Source organism: Megalopta genalis, chromosome 2 (genome assembly GCF_051020955.1).
Source record: "Megalopta genalis isolate 19385.01 chromosome 2, iyMegGena1_principal, whole genome shotgun sequence".
NCBI classification, from domain to species: domain Eukaryota; kingdom Metazoa; phylum Arthropoda; class Insecta; order Hymenoptera; family Halictidae; genus Megalopta; species Megalopta genalis.
In genome coordinates, this window is record NC_135014.1 from 9,889,849 (window position 1) to 9,907,158 (window position 17,310).

General features: G+C 48.7%; 1 protein-coding gene across 38 annotated transcripts in view; it reads left to right on the forward strand.

Moving 5' to 3' along the window:
* CaMKII (Calcium/calmodulin-dependent protein kinase II) overlaps positions 1–17,310 on the forward strand; it is a 115,677-nt gene that overhangs the window by 32,778 nt on the left and 65,589 nt on the right. For all 38 annotated transcript variants that reach the window (XM_076518253.1, XM_076518250.1, XM_076518252.1 and 35 more), the window contains exons 3-4: positions 4,802–4,896; positions 14,844–14,903. In XM_076518253.1, the coding sequence (XP_076374368.1) occupies positions 4,802–4,896; positions 14,844–14,903 (155 nt within the window). The remainder of the gene's footprint in view (positions 1–4,801; positions 4,897–14,843; positions 14,904–17,310) is intronic.

Here is a 17,310-nt window from a genome sequence, read left to right on the forward strand (position 1 = left end):
TTTTTTAAATAAAACAAATCTGATATTGTTACAATTATTCCATTGAAAAATGGTAGAACAATTTTTAGTGGCACCTCAGACTCGCCGTTCGAGTGCAAAGGATTAATCATGGAAGGCGCGTTTTCTCTTTACGAACACGTCCGCGCTAATTGACACGATCAAACAACAATTATAGAACAGATAAACTATTCGGCAGATTGATTTTCGCGTTGAATCAATGTCGTAGAAATACGACAAAAATGTACTCGATCGACGGAAAAAAGACCCCGCGTTGCGACAGCGCTCGCAAGCAGCGCACCGAAAGGAAGCAACGAGAATAGAAAAAGGATTCTCTCTCGGTTCGCATAAAAATCCGCAGTCTATCGATTGCATTCTCGAAACGGTTGACTCGTTGCCGGTAATCCTACGGCGAGCGGTGTTTACCCGAACGGTGAACTCGGTCGCAAGTGCCTCGAGTAGAACGAGAACCCCTCGCCGCGACCCGTTCGCAATCAGTATAGAACGCCGGCACGGTGATTCGATTTCGCGCGGCGTCTCGAAGGTGTATCGAAGTGCGATCCCGTTAATTGGCGGCGATAATGGTTTGCGGATAATTCTCGAGAGATCCGGTCGAGACCGCGTCCGCCGTGGATCACCGATTATTCGGAGGGCGGTGATCGCCGCCGCGTTTACCACCCGTGAATTCCCCGGAACAATGGGCCTCCGATAAGGGCGGCGCACTCGAGAACCGTGTCGCGCAATCTGCGCGCCCGCGCGCGGCCCGACACAACCCGACACGGCTTACAAGCGCGACGAAACACCGATTTTCTCGGTTCGATCTCTCGGTCGATCGTCGATGTTTTATACCGCAGCTTCGTTGCATGATCATTCATGTCTTTGTTACTTTACCGGGTCTTTTGTGACCCGATGCGTTCAAGTCGTCAGTTAACACCGATCCGTCTCGCTATAAAACCGTGGGCTAGGATTCTGCGGGGAAATGCACGCGCAATCGATCTTTGCTCGCGGTGTCGGTCTTTCGCCGGTCTTCGCGGGGACTGTTCGATCTCCGAGCTGAAAAGCTCCGGATAATTACCGGTTAGAGCGTCGGTCGCGAATTGATACCCCCTGGGCTACCATTCGACCGTTTCTCCGAGCCCTGAAGTCTCGTCTCTCGCCTCGACTCTCGGTCCCTGGCGTCGTTTACACCGGAGAACGCGGGTATCCCGTGAAACGCTCGCGAAGAGGCGTGGCTTGCCGCGAGTAGGCGTGGCTTGGTTGCCCTCGGAGGAGCTAGCGGCGTGCCCCTGGCCTAGCGCGACCCGACCCAGGCTTGCAGAGCGTTCCCCGACGGAAATATTCGCTCCGCGAGGAGAGCAATCTGCCGAAAGATCGCGCGGTGGGGCGCGGGCGCGGAGCGGGCGCGCGGAGCATCCCGTTTCCTTTTCGAAGCTTCTGCTCTGTCCACGCGTACACCACGCGTCGTAAAGTCGCTGGATGCTCTGGTAGACGGTCGGCGGGGAGCTGTGGGGCGGAGCGGCGCGATTCGATGGAAGCAAACAAATTGAGATCTAACAGAGAACCGTCAACTTTGTAAATAAACGGGGTCTCTTACGAGCGCAGCTTCCCAGCTTCCGTCGTATATTCAGCCGGCTCCGTGGATCCAAGGATCTCCGGGTTCATAAAACAGAAATATACCGGCGCGATACGTAACGCCTATCCGGCAGCAGCTAGCTTTTAGCTAGATGCTAGCGAGACGCTAGCGAGATGCTCGCTAACCGGCTTGCTCGCCATTCCAGTTCGCCGGCGAGCCGCGTGGGGAATCGATCAGCGATAAAACGGGTCGTACTGGGACGCGTTTATAGCCGGAGAGAGAGAGAGAGAGAGAGAGAGAGAGAGAGAGAGAGAGAGAGAGAAAGAGAGAGAGACGGTGCACTTACGGTCGCAGGATCCGTGCATGGGAACGTGCACCAAAGCCGACCGCCGTGTATTTAAAGGTATCGACATTGCGCTTGTCGCCGACGCGGCTGCAAAAGACGCAACGGCGTCGTCGCCCCTAGCTGCCAGCAGTGAGAGAGATACACGCGCGTTGCCTCGCCTCGCCTCGCCTCGCCTCGCCTCGCCTCGCCTCGGCTCCGCTCCGCTCCGCTCTGCTCCGCTCTTTGAAGAAGGCGGCGCATCCCGTCGCTCTCTTGCACGCCCTAGTTGCGCGTCGTCGAGCGAGTGGCTCGATTCAAGGCCGACACTGTCGCTCGACCACCGTTTCTGCGTCGGTGGGCTTCTCCGCACACCTTTCCAACCCCCCGCAGCCCCACGCGCTCCACTTCTCTTTTTATATCTTCGTTATAGATCCCCTTGAATTGTCCGTGGTTGGCCTCGTCGAGCCGCACCGCGCCGCACCGCATCGCGTCGCATCGCTTTGCAAGCATCCCCATTAGAACCCCGGCGAAAATAGTCGGATTCGTACTCTTCCAGTTCGTAGGGTTGTTCGAACTCCTTTGGGGCGCATCCGCGATCGCCATAACACACCGTGGCTTTGATTTTATTGTCGTGGTTAACTTTCGATTTATCGAGTAAGACGCGCGCAGTCATTTGTTATTTTATTCGAAGATGAACGAAGTAAAAGAGTAGAACAATTTCATACATCGTATTCGGTAACGTTTATTATGGATAAAGTTTATTATATCTGGGAACAAACCGAAGCCGCGGGAAAATTAGAGCAACGAGGCGATAGTGCAACTTCGGGCCAAGAGCGGGCTCCGAGTCCTCTTCTGCGCGATAACTCGCGAATCGTGATTCGCGTTCGATGGATTCTAACTTCAAATGCGCCGCGTTGAATCTTGATTCGCGAATCGCCGCGTGGAAGAACGATGGAACTGCACGCGCGAAGGAGGCCCGTGGGCAACTTCGGGCCGAGAGCGGGCTTCGAGTCCTCTTCCGCGCGACGATTCGCGAATTGCCGCGTGGGGAAGACCGATGGGACCGCACGCGCGAGTCGCAGATGACCTTCTGAAGGATGCCCGAAGGTCCGCGGACCTCGGAGATCCTCGCCCGGACGACAATTACCGATCGAATCGAGCAGAAAGAATCGCGCGATCGAGCTGTTCCGGTGAATCGCGGGTTAGGTCGCCGTGCAATCTCCGGTAATGATTGGTCTCCATGGAGACCGGGTAAGCGGCCGCCTCGCCCTTTTTGATCGCGCGGGTAGCTCGGTTCGTAGACAGATGGGACAGCAGGAGCGTAACGCAGGTGCGGGTGCAGGCGCAGGTTGAGAGGGAGAGAGAGAGAGAGCAGGGGCTGCCCTCCGGGCTGCGGCGACGCCGATGACGCCGACGACGCCCGCAGGATGAAACATTAAAGCCGCGTTTGCGCCGATGCGGTCTGCCTTGAACTACTTTCGGGAAGGATACAGGCGTCGGGCCTCCGCAACACGTCGTCCGCGAGGCTTGACCTTTCGTCCTACCGCGTTTCCGTCAGCCTTCGAGCTCCGCGGCTCGTTTTTTACCCTCGAGCCGGATCACGGACGAGAGCCGCTCTCGAACACAGCCGGCTGGAAGCGGAACTACGAGTCCCTTGGCTTCGATCTTCTTCGGAGAAGAAGAAGAATACTCGTCTTCGGCTCGGCTCGCGGCGTCTTTGAATTCCGTCTTCGAAATCGTTCCTCGGTTTTGAAATCGTCCGACGACGCGTCGTCGTCCTGCGACCCGCTCGAACGAGGACCCGAGAACTTCCGACTAGCCAATCCCGCCCTCGACGACGCAATCGCATCATCGACGCCCCGTTGACGAACTTTCGACTTTGCCTCGGCCCGCCTCGTCGCGCGCCGCTGGATTTACACCCGGCGCGGACCGACGCCGTGCTAATCGAGAAAGTTTGCCCCTCGAACAGCTCTCGAGTCGCGGCACCGTTTAAGAGACCAAACATATAGTATCGCCAAGTTTACAGGTACCCTGGTCGGCTCGATTAATCCGGCGGACGCCGTTCGTAGTTGCTGCAACCACCGAAAACGAACTTCCCCTTTTGGTACGACCGTACCGAACTGTCGATCCCATCTTTTCGCGTAATTTAAGTGACTTGTTGCTCAGTCAAATTGTACGTATTTTGTTTTCGTAGAAGTGAAATTAACGATTAAGTCGATTAATTCGGTGTATAGTAAAGTCTCTCGAATTTTCTATCGGATTGCAAACGAAGATGGACGACTTGTGATGGGGAGGATAAATTAGAAATGAATGTGTTCATAATCAATAATTTACGATCTCAATATTTATTACAATTATAATCTTCTTTTCTCAAATTGTCCATTTTCGTTTGCAAGCTCAAGGAAAATTACAGAGAATTTATTGTACTTTGATGCGATGTACAGTAATGTCTCCCTAATTGACGCTCAGATGGTGCACGAAACTGGACAATTTGGGGAGAGGAGACGTCACAAGCTGAGCGTCAATTAGAGAGACATTACTATATCGAGTTCTAATGAAGGAAACGATGCCCCAGATCGTTCAAACGACAACATCCTCGAATTTTCGAGGTCCCGAAAGCATGCCAGTTTTTGAACTACATCAGTCGAGGGTTAACCCTTTGCACTCGAAGCCATTTTAATCGCAAATCTAAATTAACTTTTCTAACTCATAGTATTTCCATTTTATACGATAAAGTCCATTTCATGCGTATGAAATTGAGTCTTACGGCTCATACGACACTTAGACTTTTAACAATCTTTTATATCTAAGCTTAGAGTCGCCACTCGAGTGCAAAGGGTTAATAATCGACCGAAATTGTTCACCGTTTTTTCGTCGTTCTGACGCGCGTCTGTTTTCTGTTTCAGAGGTGCCTTCTCGGTGGTGCGACGATGCGTTCAAAAGAGCACCGGCCACGAGTTCGCGGCGAAAATCATAAATACCAAAAAGCTCACGGCCAGAGGTAAGCGTTTGTTTATTCCCTTTACACCGGAGACCGTAATTCGCGATATACTCGAGACTCCGGTAACGGGCGAGGACATCGATGCGACTGCAGCGAGATCCGCCCCGCTGCATATTTCATCGACGGAGACTCGCGACACCGTGCACCAGCGTCAGAATTGCTCTTCGATTCTCTTTGAAACATTCAGGATCGAGAAAAGGGACCGATCTCCCGTGTTTTCTTTGCAAATTGTTCTGATTATGAAGGCGCTTCGACGGGAAACAATTGGACGAATTTCTGAATTCGTGCGTTACGATTACAGTAATGTCTCTCTAATTGACGCGCGGATTGTCCCCAGGAATGGACAAATTGGAAAGAGGAGATACGATTAATTCGAGTCTTGCGCCTCGTTTTTATAATTACCGATTCTCAACAACTGTAAAAACGAGGCGCGAGGCTCGAATAATCGTGTCTCCTTTTCCCAAATTGTCCATTTTTGTGGACAATCTAAGCGTCAGTTAGGGAGACATTACTGTACGTCTATTTTGTCGCTGTTGTTAATAAGTCGAAGCGTGCCGTAAAAAGAGTCGATCGCGCTAAATCTCGTCGAATGGAACGAAGCAGCGTCGACCTAGGAAATCGAGGAGCATAGAAGTTGACGAGCCGTTTCCTCTGTTCCTCGAGGCACTCGCTAATTATTTCTGTCCCGCGAGGCATTGTATTCGCGCTTTTCCCGCGATTCGACGCGGAAATCGGGAAAAGAGAGCCGGACCTCTTCTCGAGAGCCGAAGACTCGCCGCGCCGACTAAAAACAACGAGCGACGCCGTTGTAAGCCTGCCAACAAACATTCCATCCCGACCGACACGGCAAGCACGGTCGCCAAATCGCGGCAGGACACCACGGTGGTTCCTGTTTTATTATTCATTGTTAAACAGCAGAAGACGGTTCCGGATGGCGCTCGCGAATTTCGAGAAAACTCGCGACCGAACGTCCTACGCCGTTGTCCGCCACGCGAAACGATCCTCCACTGGCGTAGCGAACGCCGGTCGGCCTCCGATCGATCAATATTCATGAGACCGCGGTAGCGTAACGTTCGCGAAATCTCGTGTACACGTTAATTAACCGATATCACCCGCGGTATCGATGATCGATCCTGTTTCTCATCGCCCGTGGCGGAAGCGGAGCTGGCCAACATTTTACGCGGTTCGCGGATAAGAGATAAAGACTAACGAATCAAAATTTAGCCGGATGAGAATTTATTCGTATCGAATTCTATTCGACAGCGTCGGATAAATGTTTAATGTAAAAATTTATGTAGATCGTTTGTCCGAATCAAATTTTAGACGAATGAGAATTCGTTCGAAGAAGAATTTGTTTGAATAAGAGTTCGTTCGAATAAGCATTGGTTCGAATAAAAATTCGTTCGAATAGAATTCGTTCGAATAAGAATTCGTTCGAATAAGAATTCGTTCGAATAAGCATTCATTCGAATAAGAATTCATTCGAATAAGGATTCATTAGAATAAGGATCATTAGAATAAGAATTCGTTCGAATAAAAATTCATTCGAATAAGAATTCGTTTGAATAAGTATTCGTTCGAATAAAAATTCGTTCGAATAAGAATTCGTTCGAATAAGAATTCATTGGAATAAGAATTCATTCGAATAAGAATTCATTCGAATAAGAATTCATTCGAATAAAAATTCGTTCGAATGCGACGCACGATCATCTCGACGAATCCATCGATCTCGTCGGTCGTCTTTGTCTTCTCTAGGATTCGGCGATCGATAAATTTAGTATCGGCCCGGGGTCCGTCACCCGAGCAGCTGTACCGCCAGTTTTATTATCGCTATCAATCGATTCGTTGGCCGCTGTCCTAATGCCTCCACTGACTCATCTGAGATTACTGGGATGCTGGGGAGCGCTCGCTATACAGAGGCGACGAGGATGATTCAGCTGGAATATTAAGATACAAGCAGAGATCGCCCTCTGGGGCACTGTCCTGCAGAAGCCACGCCCCGCCGGGACAATCTCCATAGAACAGGCTAGATAAATTTGTAGAAAATTTAGAAGTACTTAATTTAGCTTATTTGTCGTGGGTGGGCACTTTGTTACGGACAGAGTAATAATAGCGAGTAGGCAAGTACGAGTGTATAATAATAGTAAGGAGAAGAATGAGGTTATAATTGGAGCACTAATGACAGTGAAACTAGAATTAAGGGTAATGATAGTAGTGATAGAATGGTAGGATAGTGACAAAGCTAATTAACAGTACAAACAAAATTCTACAATAATACAAAAAAAAAAGAAATTGTCCAACAGTAAAAATTTGACAAAGGGCCGAAGCCAGTTCAATCCGTGATTCCGCCGTCATTCGCCGCAATTTCTTGACCCAAAGTTCGAGTCACGTCCTCTAAAGCGGACCCAAGACGGTCTTCCAATTTCATGGTCGGCGATTTCTCTAAAACAGATCGGTCTAAAAATGGCGAACGTGCCTCTGTAACGGGAAAACAGGTGCGCTAACAGTGACCGACGAGGGCGGAGAAGCCAAGGTGTCGCTCGCCTAGACGGTTTCCAGCAACAAGTCGACAGGCTGGCTGGGAAGCTGTCGGAAGCTTACCCCGACTGTGTCGTCTTCGATCGGGATCGAGCCGGGGAATCCGAGCGTCGAGAGGAATTTTCGAGGGTCGCGCGCAGAATGCGGGGGCAAGAATCCACTCGGGGTAGAAAAAGAATGGGTGCTGATCGTTTCTCTTCTTGCGGCTTGAGAGCCTGTCCCTTCTCGGCGATCTTTCTCTTCTAATCGGAACGATCAACAAGGGGCAGCCGGTTTCTTCCAGGGAGCAGTTTTCCTCCAGGCTGATGTCTGCTCGCGATCTTTTTCTTAACAGCAACGTATCTTCGTATTTTTCATATCGATCTCCGATGTCGAAGTCAAGGTTTCGACCAGCACGTTTCGACAGTTTTCCGTCTCCTCGTCGATAGAAAATTATTTGTTTTATACATGATTATAATGATTTATTCTGTAGTATACGCGTTCAATTACTAAATCAGTTGAAATTGTATCTGATTTTTTCTTTCGCAATTTCGGAAGTTGTAAACATTTCTCTGCGAGACATTTTTAGATAAACTTTATTATAGTAGAAACTGTACATATACGAATATTTTATATATTCAATTTAGTCGAGTTCGGTTGTTGTAGCGTTAAAAATCGTCGTAACATTGCTTTTTAATCGATCCCTTTTAGTTAACCCTTTAACCGCAGCAATTTAATCAACTGTCTTAACGCGTCCTACGAATTGAATTAAGAAGAATACAAAGAGAGGAAGAAAAATTGAAAACGTATAAGAATTCCTGTGAATGTCGTGTTAAATCCTCGGGAAGACGCGGCGATTGCATTTTACAAGAAGCAGAAAAAGAAAAGACAAATTTCGCGAAATATTTGAAACCCGAATCGTGTTCCAAAAAAATTGGCTTACGGAAGGGAGAAGGCTCGAATCCTAAACACTTGCAGAAGAAAACGCGAGCAGCCGGACCGGAGGTCCAGCTCGGAAGAAAGGAGCAACGGTCGCCGTGACTTCCGGCCCGGAATAATTAATCGAGCACTCGGCAGTTTCGCCGGCCATTTGAAATTCTGATTCGCGGCGGATATCAAAGGGGCTGCTGTGGGGGAGTGGCCCATCGATCCTTCACCCTCCGTTTGTCGGCGTCTTCGACCAATTTCACCGGAAATTCCGATACCGCGGGTCGAGCACCGATTTTTCGGGACCTTCGACCTCGCTAAGCATAGCAGCCTTATTCCGAATGATTTTAGTATGATCACTGCTCGTTCCAGCGATCGTTCATCCTTCCATTTTTTTCTTCTGTTCGCGTTAATATGTATTTTCTTATATCCATCGCGGTACACTGAATCAGCGTTGGGCATCGAGCGATTAAAATTTGTTATTTAAGAGTCGTCTATTGAATTAATCGATCGATGATTGCAATCGTCGATCGTCGATTAAAGGCATTAATCGCCGAAAAGTCGTCTATTGAATTAATCGATCGATGATTGCAATGGTTGATCGTCGATTAAAGGTATTAAATCGTCGAAAAGTCGTCCGGTGAATTAAGCGATCGTTGATCGTAATCGTCAGTCGTTGATTAAAATCGTCGAAAAATCGACGATGGAATTAATCGACGGAATTAATTGTTCGATTGGAAGAGACAGGCAAAAATTCTCGGTTTTCGAATTAATAATGCCATCAGCATCAACTTTACCGTATTCATCCCTTTTCCGTTACACCGTTCGATCTTCACCGACGTCTCATTTCTGCCTCTCGAAATCCTTTTCTCTCGGGCACACGACAGTCCGCGAATTATTACCGACCCGGTTCTCGCGCGACGCTGATCAGATTTTCCGAGAACCGCCTCGATAGGTCAAAGTTTCCCTCTGCGAGATGCGTTCTTTGACATTTCAGTCGCCCCGATCCACGCGTGGGCGTCGAGTTGGCCATCGAAGTTGACCGACGTCTCGCGTTCGGGAGACAATTTCTCGTACTAATTCGCCCTGGCGAGTCGACAATCGATCCCCGAAGCTTTCTCCCTTGTCCGTTATCTTCCGTTATCTGTTCAATCGATGTTCCGTTGTCGAGCTTTAGCAATGAAAGCAGATCGCCCTAATTTAACCCTGATAAAACGAGACAATTTTCATTTCTCGAGCGTTCTCCGTTTACAGTAAATTCTCCCTAATTGTCTTTCAGTTTGTGCACGAAAATGAACAATTTGGGAAGAGGAGATACGATTATTCAAGCCTTGCAGTTTGTTTTTATAGTTACGAATTGTCAACAATTATAAAAATGAGCCACAAGGCTGTCCATTTTTATGGACAATCTGAGCGTCAGTAAGGGAGACATTTTTGTGGACAATCTCGGCGTCAATTAAAGAGACATTACTGTAATCCGAGTGTCAATCACTCTGAATTACGACCACGCGAGAAATAAAAATCGTCTCGCTCCCTCAGGAAAAATAACAAAATTATTAGAAGCGCGAATCGATACGGGTTGCAAGAGAGAAATCGCGGCGCGCAGGGGGTTGAAGCATTCGCTGGAATATCCGTGGCATTAGCGGCAGGTTCCCGGGAATTGCCACGGTCTCGCAGGGGATTCAGGAAGCTGGAAGTCGGCAGGAAATGGCGTCGAGGACGGGTCTCGGCCACGGGGAATCGCGCATTTCGTCCCGCGTCTCTCGCGTCTCGCATCACCTGCGTGCGTCCCGGTCGGGCTGATTCAAGGTGAGCCCGAGGATGCACCACCGATCGGCTCTTCCCTGCGCTTTATTCGTTGCAGAAGCGTAGAGTCGAACGGCGGCCGTGGCGGTAGGTCAAGAGGTTACTGGAGCAAGGTCGCGGCCGGTGGAAGAGGGTGCAGCCGTGGCATCCCACGGCCCGCGAAACACGCCGAGAGAAAGAGAGGCGGCTGCGGACAGCCGGGGAGAGGGAGGGAGACGAAGAGAGAGAGAGAGAGAGAGAGAGAGACGAAGGCTCATCTTGCCTGCTTACTGCAACCTTTTTTCTTGCTCTTCAACCCTCGTTACCTTTCGCCTCTGCAGAGAAACTGGAACCGATGCCAAAGATAGAACCAGTGGCTGCCACGCCAGCCGGTCCTAGACAAGTCGCCGCGAGCGGAGTCGAGCGGAACCGAGCGAATCCGAGCCGTGGATTAATTCCCTTAACGGCGAAACAATCGCTTCGGCATCGCTGAATCTTTCAGCGGCACCCCGGTCGTCTCGCTGACCGAATTCCCTTCTCTTTCGGAACTTTATGAGGTACTTAATTATTTTAGCTCGGCCGACGGAACTACTACTTCTTCTTCTTGTTCTTCTTCTTCGAACTTCTCCTTGTTAAAGAATCAGAGTAGACCGTAGAACCGCTCTTGCGTTTTAGTTGCCTTCGCGATCTTACTTCACGATGAACCGTGAAATTTTCATTCTACTCGGAAGCGCGCAGTCGCGGAAAAATCGACGGCTGTCGAGCGATCGAATTACAGTAAAGTCTCTCTAATTGACGCTCGGATTGTGCATAAAAGTAGACAATTTGGGAAGAGGAGACACGATTATTCGAGCCCTGCGTACTCGTTTTTATAATTGTTGAGAATCAGTAATTACAACAACGAGGCGCAAGACTCGAATTAATCGTATCTCCTCTTTCCAATTTGTCCATTTCTGGAGACAATCTGTGCGTCAATTAGAGAGACATTACTGTTTTATTCGATGCTCGATTCTTTAAAAACCCTTCGCCAGGAAAGAATTAAATCGCGGATGTTCTGATTTAGCCACGATCGCGTGGAATCCGTGATCTGCCGATCTACGGATCGGTCAAAGACAAGTAGATCGCCGTCTCGAATTCGTTTCGTCTAGAAACGAGCGCCGAAAACAGACGTTTTCGTCCGGTTTTGGAGAAGAGAGCGGAGTCTTCCCGGGGGTGTAATCGAGCCGCGTCTCCGGATCGATGATCGGCGATCGCGTTTTCCCGTCCTTGGTCCCCAGGCTACCCCCTCCGCGGCCGGATAAAAATACGATCTTCCTTGTTCGCACGCGTGCATCGTTGACGGACGTTGCCGGCTTTGTGAGCCGAGCTGTGCCGCGATGTGTCCTTTCGCATTTGCAAGGCCGTTGCTTACTTTGCGTCCGACGGAGCACGAATGTCACGAAACTCTCGGCGAATATTCTCCGTCAATCTTTCTCGCTCTCTCTCTCTCTCTCTCTCTCTCTCTCTCTCTCTCTCTCTCTCTTTCTCTCGATCTCGTTCTTGTTTGCTGCACCTTGATCGTTCTTCGTCCCTAGTCGCCGTTGCGAACGCAACCGAGAGGGTTGAGAACGATAGGACGACGCGAAGGCCGTTCGATCTGCAGCCCTTGATCTCTCGGGCGTGAGAAGAATGTCGCGGACTCTCGTGCACCCTGCGTTCTCCGATGCTATCGGTCGAGGGGACGAGCCTCTTCGCCTCTTCGTCCTCTGCGCCCTCTTCTTCTCCCTTCTTCGCCCTTGTCTTTCTATCTCGACGAGTCCACGTGGCGAGAAAATGCCGGTCGAGTGGCTGCACCGTGGACTTCTGGAGAGCTTAAAGAGTTTCGATAGACCCTTTGCATATTCCGTACGCGATTCAGACAATTGCAAATTCCTTTTCAGGTCCTCCTGCATTTCGTTTCCTCCGAATGTGTAAAAATTGGTCTGCTAATCGACGGATGCCATTCGATGCTTCATTTAACTCGCGTCGCGATCGCTGGACTGCGGATATGATGCTTTTATCACGGAAATTAGTGCTACGATTTTAAACGGTGCAAAAGAAAGACCAAAAGACACTGAAAGAATCGACGACTGATGTTGGAAGTCCTGGTCTCTTCTAGTTGAAACGACTTCGAGTGCAAAGAGGTTAACGTTAGCAAATTACAATAAGAAATGTTCTAGCGAGGAACGTTCTTCTCTCGGGAGCCTCGCGAGGCTAATGAAAATTAGCGCGAAGCTAATGAAAATTAGGGGGAAGCACCGGAGCCTAGCAATATCTAGCAACATCTAGCAATATCCAGCAATATCTCGAATAAAACGAGATTACGTCGATCGGTCCCGGCGCTGGATAGGTGCTCGAGCAGCCGGTGTTTCCTCGCATATAATTAAATCTCGTTGTATCTCGACGATCTTGGCCCTGTCCCCCGCCCTGCCCCCCGCCCTGCTCGGCCCTGCCCCCGCCGCATTAAACAACCAGAATTAACGAGCACCTACGACGAGACGAGGGTCCGCGAAGAACACTGGAACCCGACGAGGAGAAGCAAATTGGAGGACGGACCACTCGACGAAAGGGGGAAAAAAGAAAGAGGAAAGACGCGCGCGGCGCGAGGAAGAAGAGGGTTCGAGAGAGGGAAAACTGGGTTACTCGATTCGAATCGCGCGGTCCTTATCGGCGAAAAATGGCGGACAACTCGGAATGCGCGTACCGTATCGCGGCGAGAACTTTCTTCCGTAATTTCACTTAATGGACGCTGGTTCCTCGCCGCATTTCGATCGATTGTCCCCGTCGAACTTACTCTTGTCGACCGAAACGAGATGCGATTCGAGCCGAAACGAGGCGGTACGTAGACTTTGAGAGACGTTTCCCCTCGAAGTTCGTGCTACGCGACGCTACGGAGGACTATTTATTTATTAGGAACTCTCATGGTCAACTAGCGTAATTTTGTTGTTGTTAAAACGCATGTGCTTGACGGTTGTTGCTATGGGGGACCTCGTCGTGGCGCATTACAGTGATGTCTCCCTAACTGACGCTTAGATTGTCCACAAAAGTGGACAATTTGGAAAAAGGAGACACGATTATTCGAGCCTTGCGCCTCGTTTTTATAATTGTTGAGAATCGGTAATTATAAAAACGAGGCTTTCAAAATCCTCGAAATTGGCAAAATCTCCTCTTTCCAATTTGTCCATTTCTGGGGACAATCTGTGCGTCAATTAGAGAGACATTACTGCACTCGCTTCTGTCACGAATGCACAAAATCCGCGGTCTGTTTATAAGTTCCATTTTTTTAGCATTTTCCTGCCTTTCTCGATTTGTGCATCGATGCATCGAATCGACCAGAAATTTACCTCGCTACATTGTAATTTCTGCGGACGCGAATTTAGCAGCGCCGTAACACCGACACGTAAATCCGCGCGCGTTTCGTAAAATCGCGACGGATATTGGTCCGATCGGGGAAAGAATTTTCCGCGAAATGAACGATCGTTAGGGGAAGGTCCCCGGACGAGGGACGGATCATCGATTGGCGATACTCGAAGGAGCATCGGCTTGTTCCTACAGAAAGCTCCTGTACAGAAAGGAAACAGGAAATCGTCCTCGAAACGACTCGGCCATCGACAAATCCAATTTTATCGCGGTCCTTGGTGGATTACCCACGGGGAAACTGGTCGGGGGGAGCTCGTTGGGAAATTCGATTTCGCGGTAATGATTATACCCGGCATTGGCTGTCGTTACCGCGGAACTTTCGCGATAAAGCTCGCCCGCACGCGCGCGCGCGAGAGAGAGCAACCCCCGGAACGTTCTCGATGCGACACGCCGCGCCGTTGCTAGATCGCGGCCATCCTGCTCGATATCAAACGGATTTCCGATTTACCTGCTGATGAGCAAACTTTCGTCTCCCTTCGGCCGGCAAAAATTTAAAGGCGAGCGCGTGCCGAACAGCCTCTGCTCTGCGATCGACTGAAAAATTCTTCGCGCTCCGGCCTCTTATCTTCCGGTTTCTATCGAACTTTCTATCGCACACTCGCTATCGTTTCGTTTCGACGATCTCTTGGTCGACGGATTAATCGACGAAAGCGTAGCGTACACGACGAGTGGACTTTTTATCATTATAGAAAATAAAAATAGCACGTATCGATCGCAAGACGGAGTCGCATACGCGCGCGTTTCATTTCCGAATGGCTTCTGGATAAATTGGAAATAATAGAACAATGCTTTTAACCAGTTTCGTTGTTTTGCGCTCGGTAAAATGCGCAGTCTAATAATAAATGAAACTGTATAAAACGGAAGGTTGGTAAGATTCTGCTCGTGTTCGAAGGGCTCACGATTAATCCGTCGATTAACGAACGATAAATTGAACACGCGGTGCCTAATTAGCCGAATCGCTGGAAGGACGAAACTGTTTGCGTTCGCGGTAAAAATAGGCCGAAGAAGGCCAGAAGAGAAAACGTGTAATTGGAAAAGAAAGTTTTTATAACGAGGCGGAGATCGGTCGCGGTGTAAGTAGCTATTAAAAGGGCTGCGTTCTCCATGCAGAGCATGGAAAACACTCTATAAATATTCTACGAAGCCTTGGTCGATACCGCGAATTATTCCCGCTGTTAGAAAAGACAAAGTCGCGGCGCCCATCGACTGCATTCGCAACGATCGCGATCTGCGAACCGTTGCGATTACCGCTGATCCTGCGATATCTATTTCTGTTTCAGACTTTCAGAAACTCGAACGTGAGGCGCGGATATGCAGGAAGCTGCAACACCAGAATATCGGTGAGTGTGATCCTAATTAACGAGCGCGAACGACATTGTCGAGAGAGAGAGAGAGAGAGAGAGAGAGAGAGAGAGAGAGAGAGAAAGAAAGAGATTGTCCTCTCTCTCTCTCTCTCTCTCTCTCTCTCTCTTTAGATGTTTCCACGACCGTCTGACAAATGGCACACGTGTTGCGTCCTGCGTCTTGCGTCGCGTCGCATCGCGTCGCGTCGGGCCAGTGCATACGGTCGATTTTACACGGACACGCAGGCGCCTGCGTTTCTTGGCCCAGCGGATTTCTTTCTTCCCCGAAGAATCGGCCGATACCTTCTTGCGAAACGTCCACCGTAAGTGACGCGTTTCCGGACTCGCGGCGCAAATGGTCCCCGGTAATTCGTTGCTAAAAATCGGAGCATAGTAAATTCTCCTTAATTCTCCCTAATTGATAGTAAATTCTCCCTAATATTTTTTGTAGGCAAAAGTGGACAATTTGGGAAAAGGAGATTCGATTATATGCCGATTGTCGACGAATAATCGAAGCCTCCTCTTCCCAAATGATCCATTTTTGTCTCCCAGTTGAGGGTTAACCCTTTGCACTCGAGTGGTGACTCTGAGCCACCACTAAAATTGTTGCATCACGTTCCAAGATAATTTTTCTATTAACAAAGTTTATATTTAAAAGATGGTCAAAAGCGTAACTGTTGCACGAGTCATTGCAACACTAAATTTCATATGCACAAAATGCACTTCGTCGTATAAAATGGAAATACTATAAGTCAGAAAAATTGCTTTAGATTTACAGTTAAAATGCAAAGTTAAAATTCGAATGCAAAAGGTTAATTTTCGGGAGAATTTGCTCTGTAATACGTGACCGCTAATTTTACAAAATAACATAGAAAATAACTGCGTTCGGTGGCCCCGCGTTATTACTTTTCGCCGAGTTTATTTCGGTCGCCTGTACTACGAGTTTGGAAACAGAGGCCTATCGCGCGGTTCCGGTTCAATTGTTCCGTCTTAATAGTTCGAGACGGTGCCCGAGAGCCGAGAAAATACTTGGAAATCGGAGCGAACAAGGGCGAGAAAAGGGGTAGGCAAGCAGGCAGGCCCGACTGTCGAAGCTGGACAAGTGTAAAAGCGAATTCGCCGGTCGCCTCCCTATTTCCATTCGCGCGTTTATTCACTTTCCTTGCTTTATTGGATTCCAATATCGCCCACTGGTTATTTCCTCGCTTATAATTTCCATCGTTAGCGCGGTGCGGTGCGGCGCGGCGCGGCGCGGCGCAGTGACGTCGGGTCGATAGAGAGAGCTTCCACGTGCCCTTTGCCACGCTCCGCGGAATATGTTCCCACCATCACCAGAAAACCACCCTTTTGACGCTACCTGTGCCTGCCTGTTTGCCTCGGTCCAAGCCAATTTCGTAGCCAGCGAAGGGAACGAGCCCTGCGAACCCGGTTCCGCGCCGAATTCTCGATCTTTCAAAGCAAACTGGTCTTCTCGGTCTTCAAAGAGCCGGCCCGGAAACTGCTGTGCTCTATGCTTCTCTTCTAGGTTTCCGTTCTATCGAGGTCGAAGCGACCGATTTCTTGTTTTTTAATTCCGCAAAATTTAGATTTAAAAAATTTCATGGAAAATGCTCGAATTAATTACGTTATTCGAGCAAGAGTTATGGTAAAGACTCTGCGAGACTTAAATAAAATATATTGCTGCTTAGGTGTTCAAATTATAAAGACATGTTTAGGGGACTTCGTATATTATATAAATGCATTAATAGTGACAATAATGTATTGTAATAGGAGCATAATAGTAATAATAATAATAATAATAATAACAATAATCATAATAATAATAATGATAATGATAATGATAATAATACTAATAATATTACTACTACTACTACTACTACTACTGCTAATAATAATAATAATAATACTGATAATATTACTACTATTACCACTCTGCTACTACTACTACTACTAATAATAATAGTAATACTGGTAATAATATTATTACTACTACTAATAATAATACTAATAATATTACTACCACTACTACTACTAATAATAATAATACTGATAATAATATTACTAATAGTAATAGTAATAACGACTTGAGTAGACGGAGAAGCAGTCTGCAGAGGAATCGGGTTTCCTTTGGTCGGGTCAGCCCTGGGCTCGCCACGGTTCGTTCCAACGGGAAATTAGCATAGGTCGGAGTCGCCGTATATTCTCGGTTTACTTGTTCACGCCGCGCCGCATCGCGTCGCGCCGCGGAAACTATACCCAGAGACCGGCTGCGAAGTTGGTCCCGGGGCCGAACCGCGAAACTTTCCGCGCGACACACGTCGGCCCAGCCTCGTTTACGACTACTATAAATCTGACATATGCACGCCGCCGTCTCTCCCGCTTGCCAACGATATTTTTGCGAGGC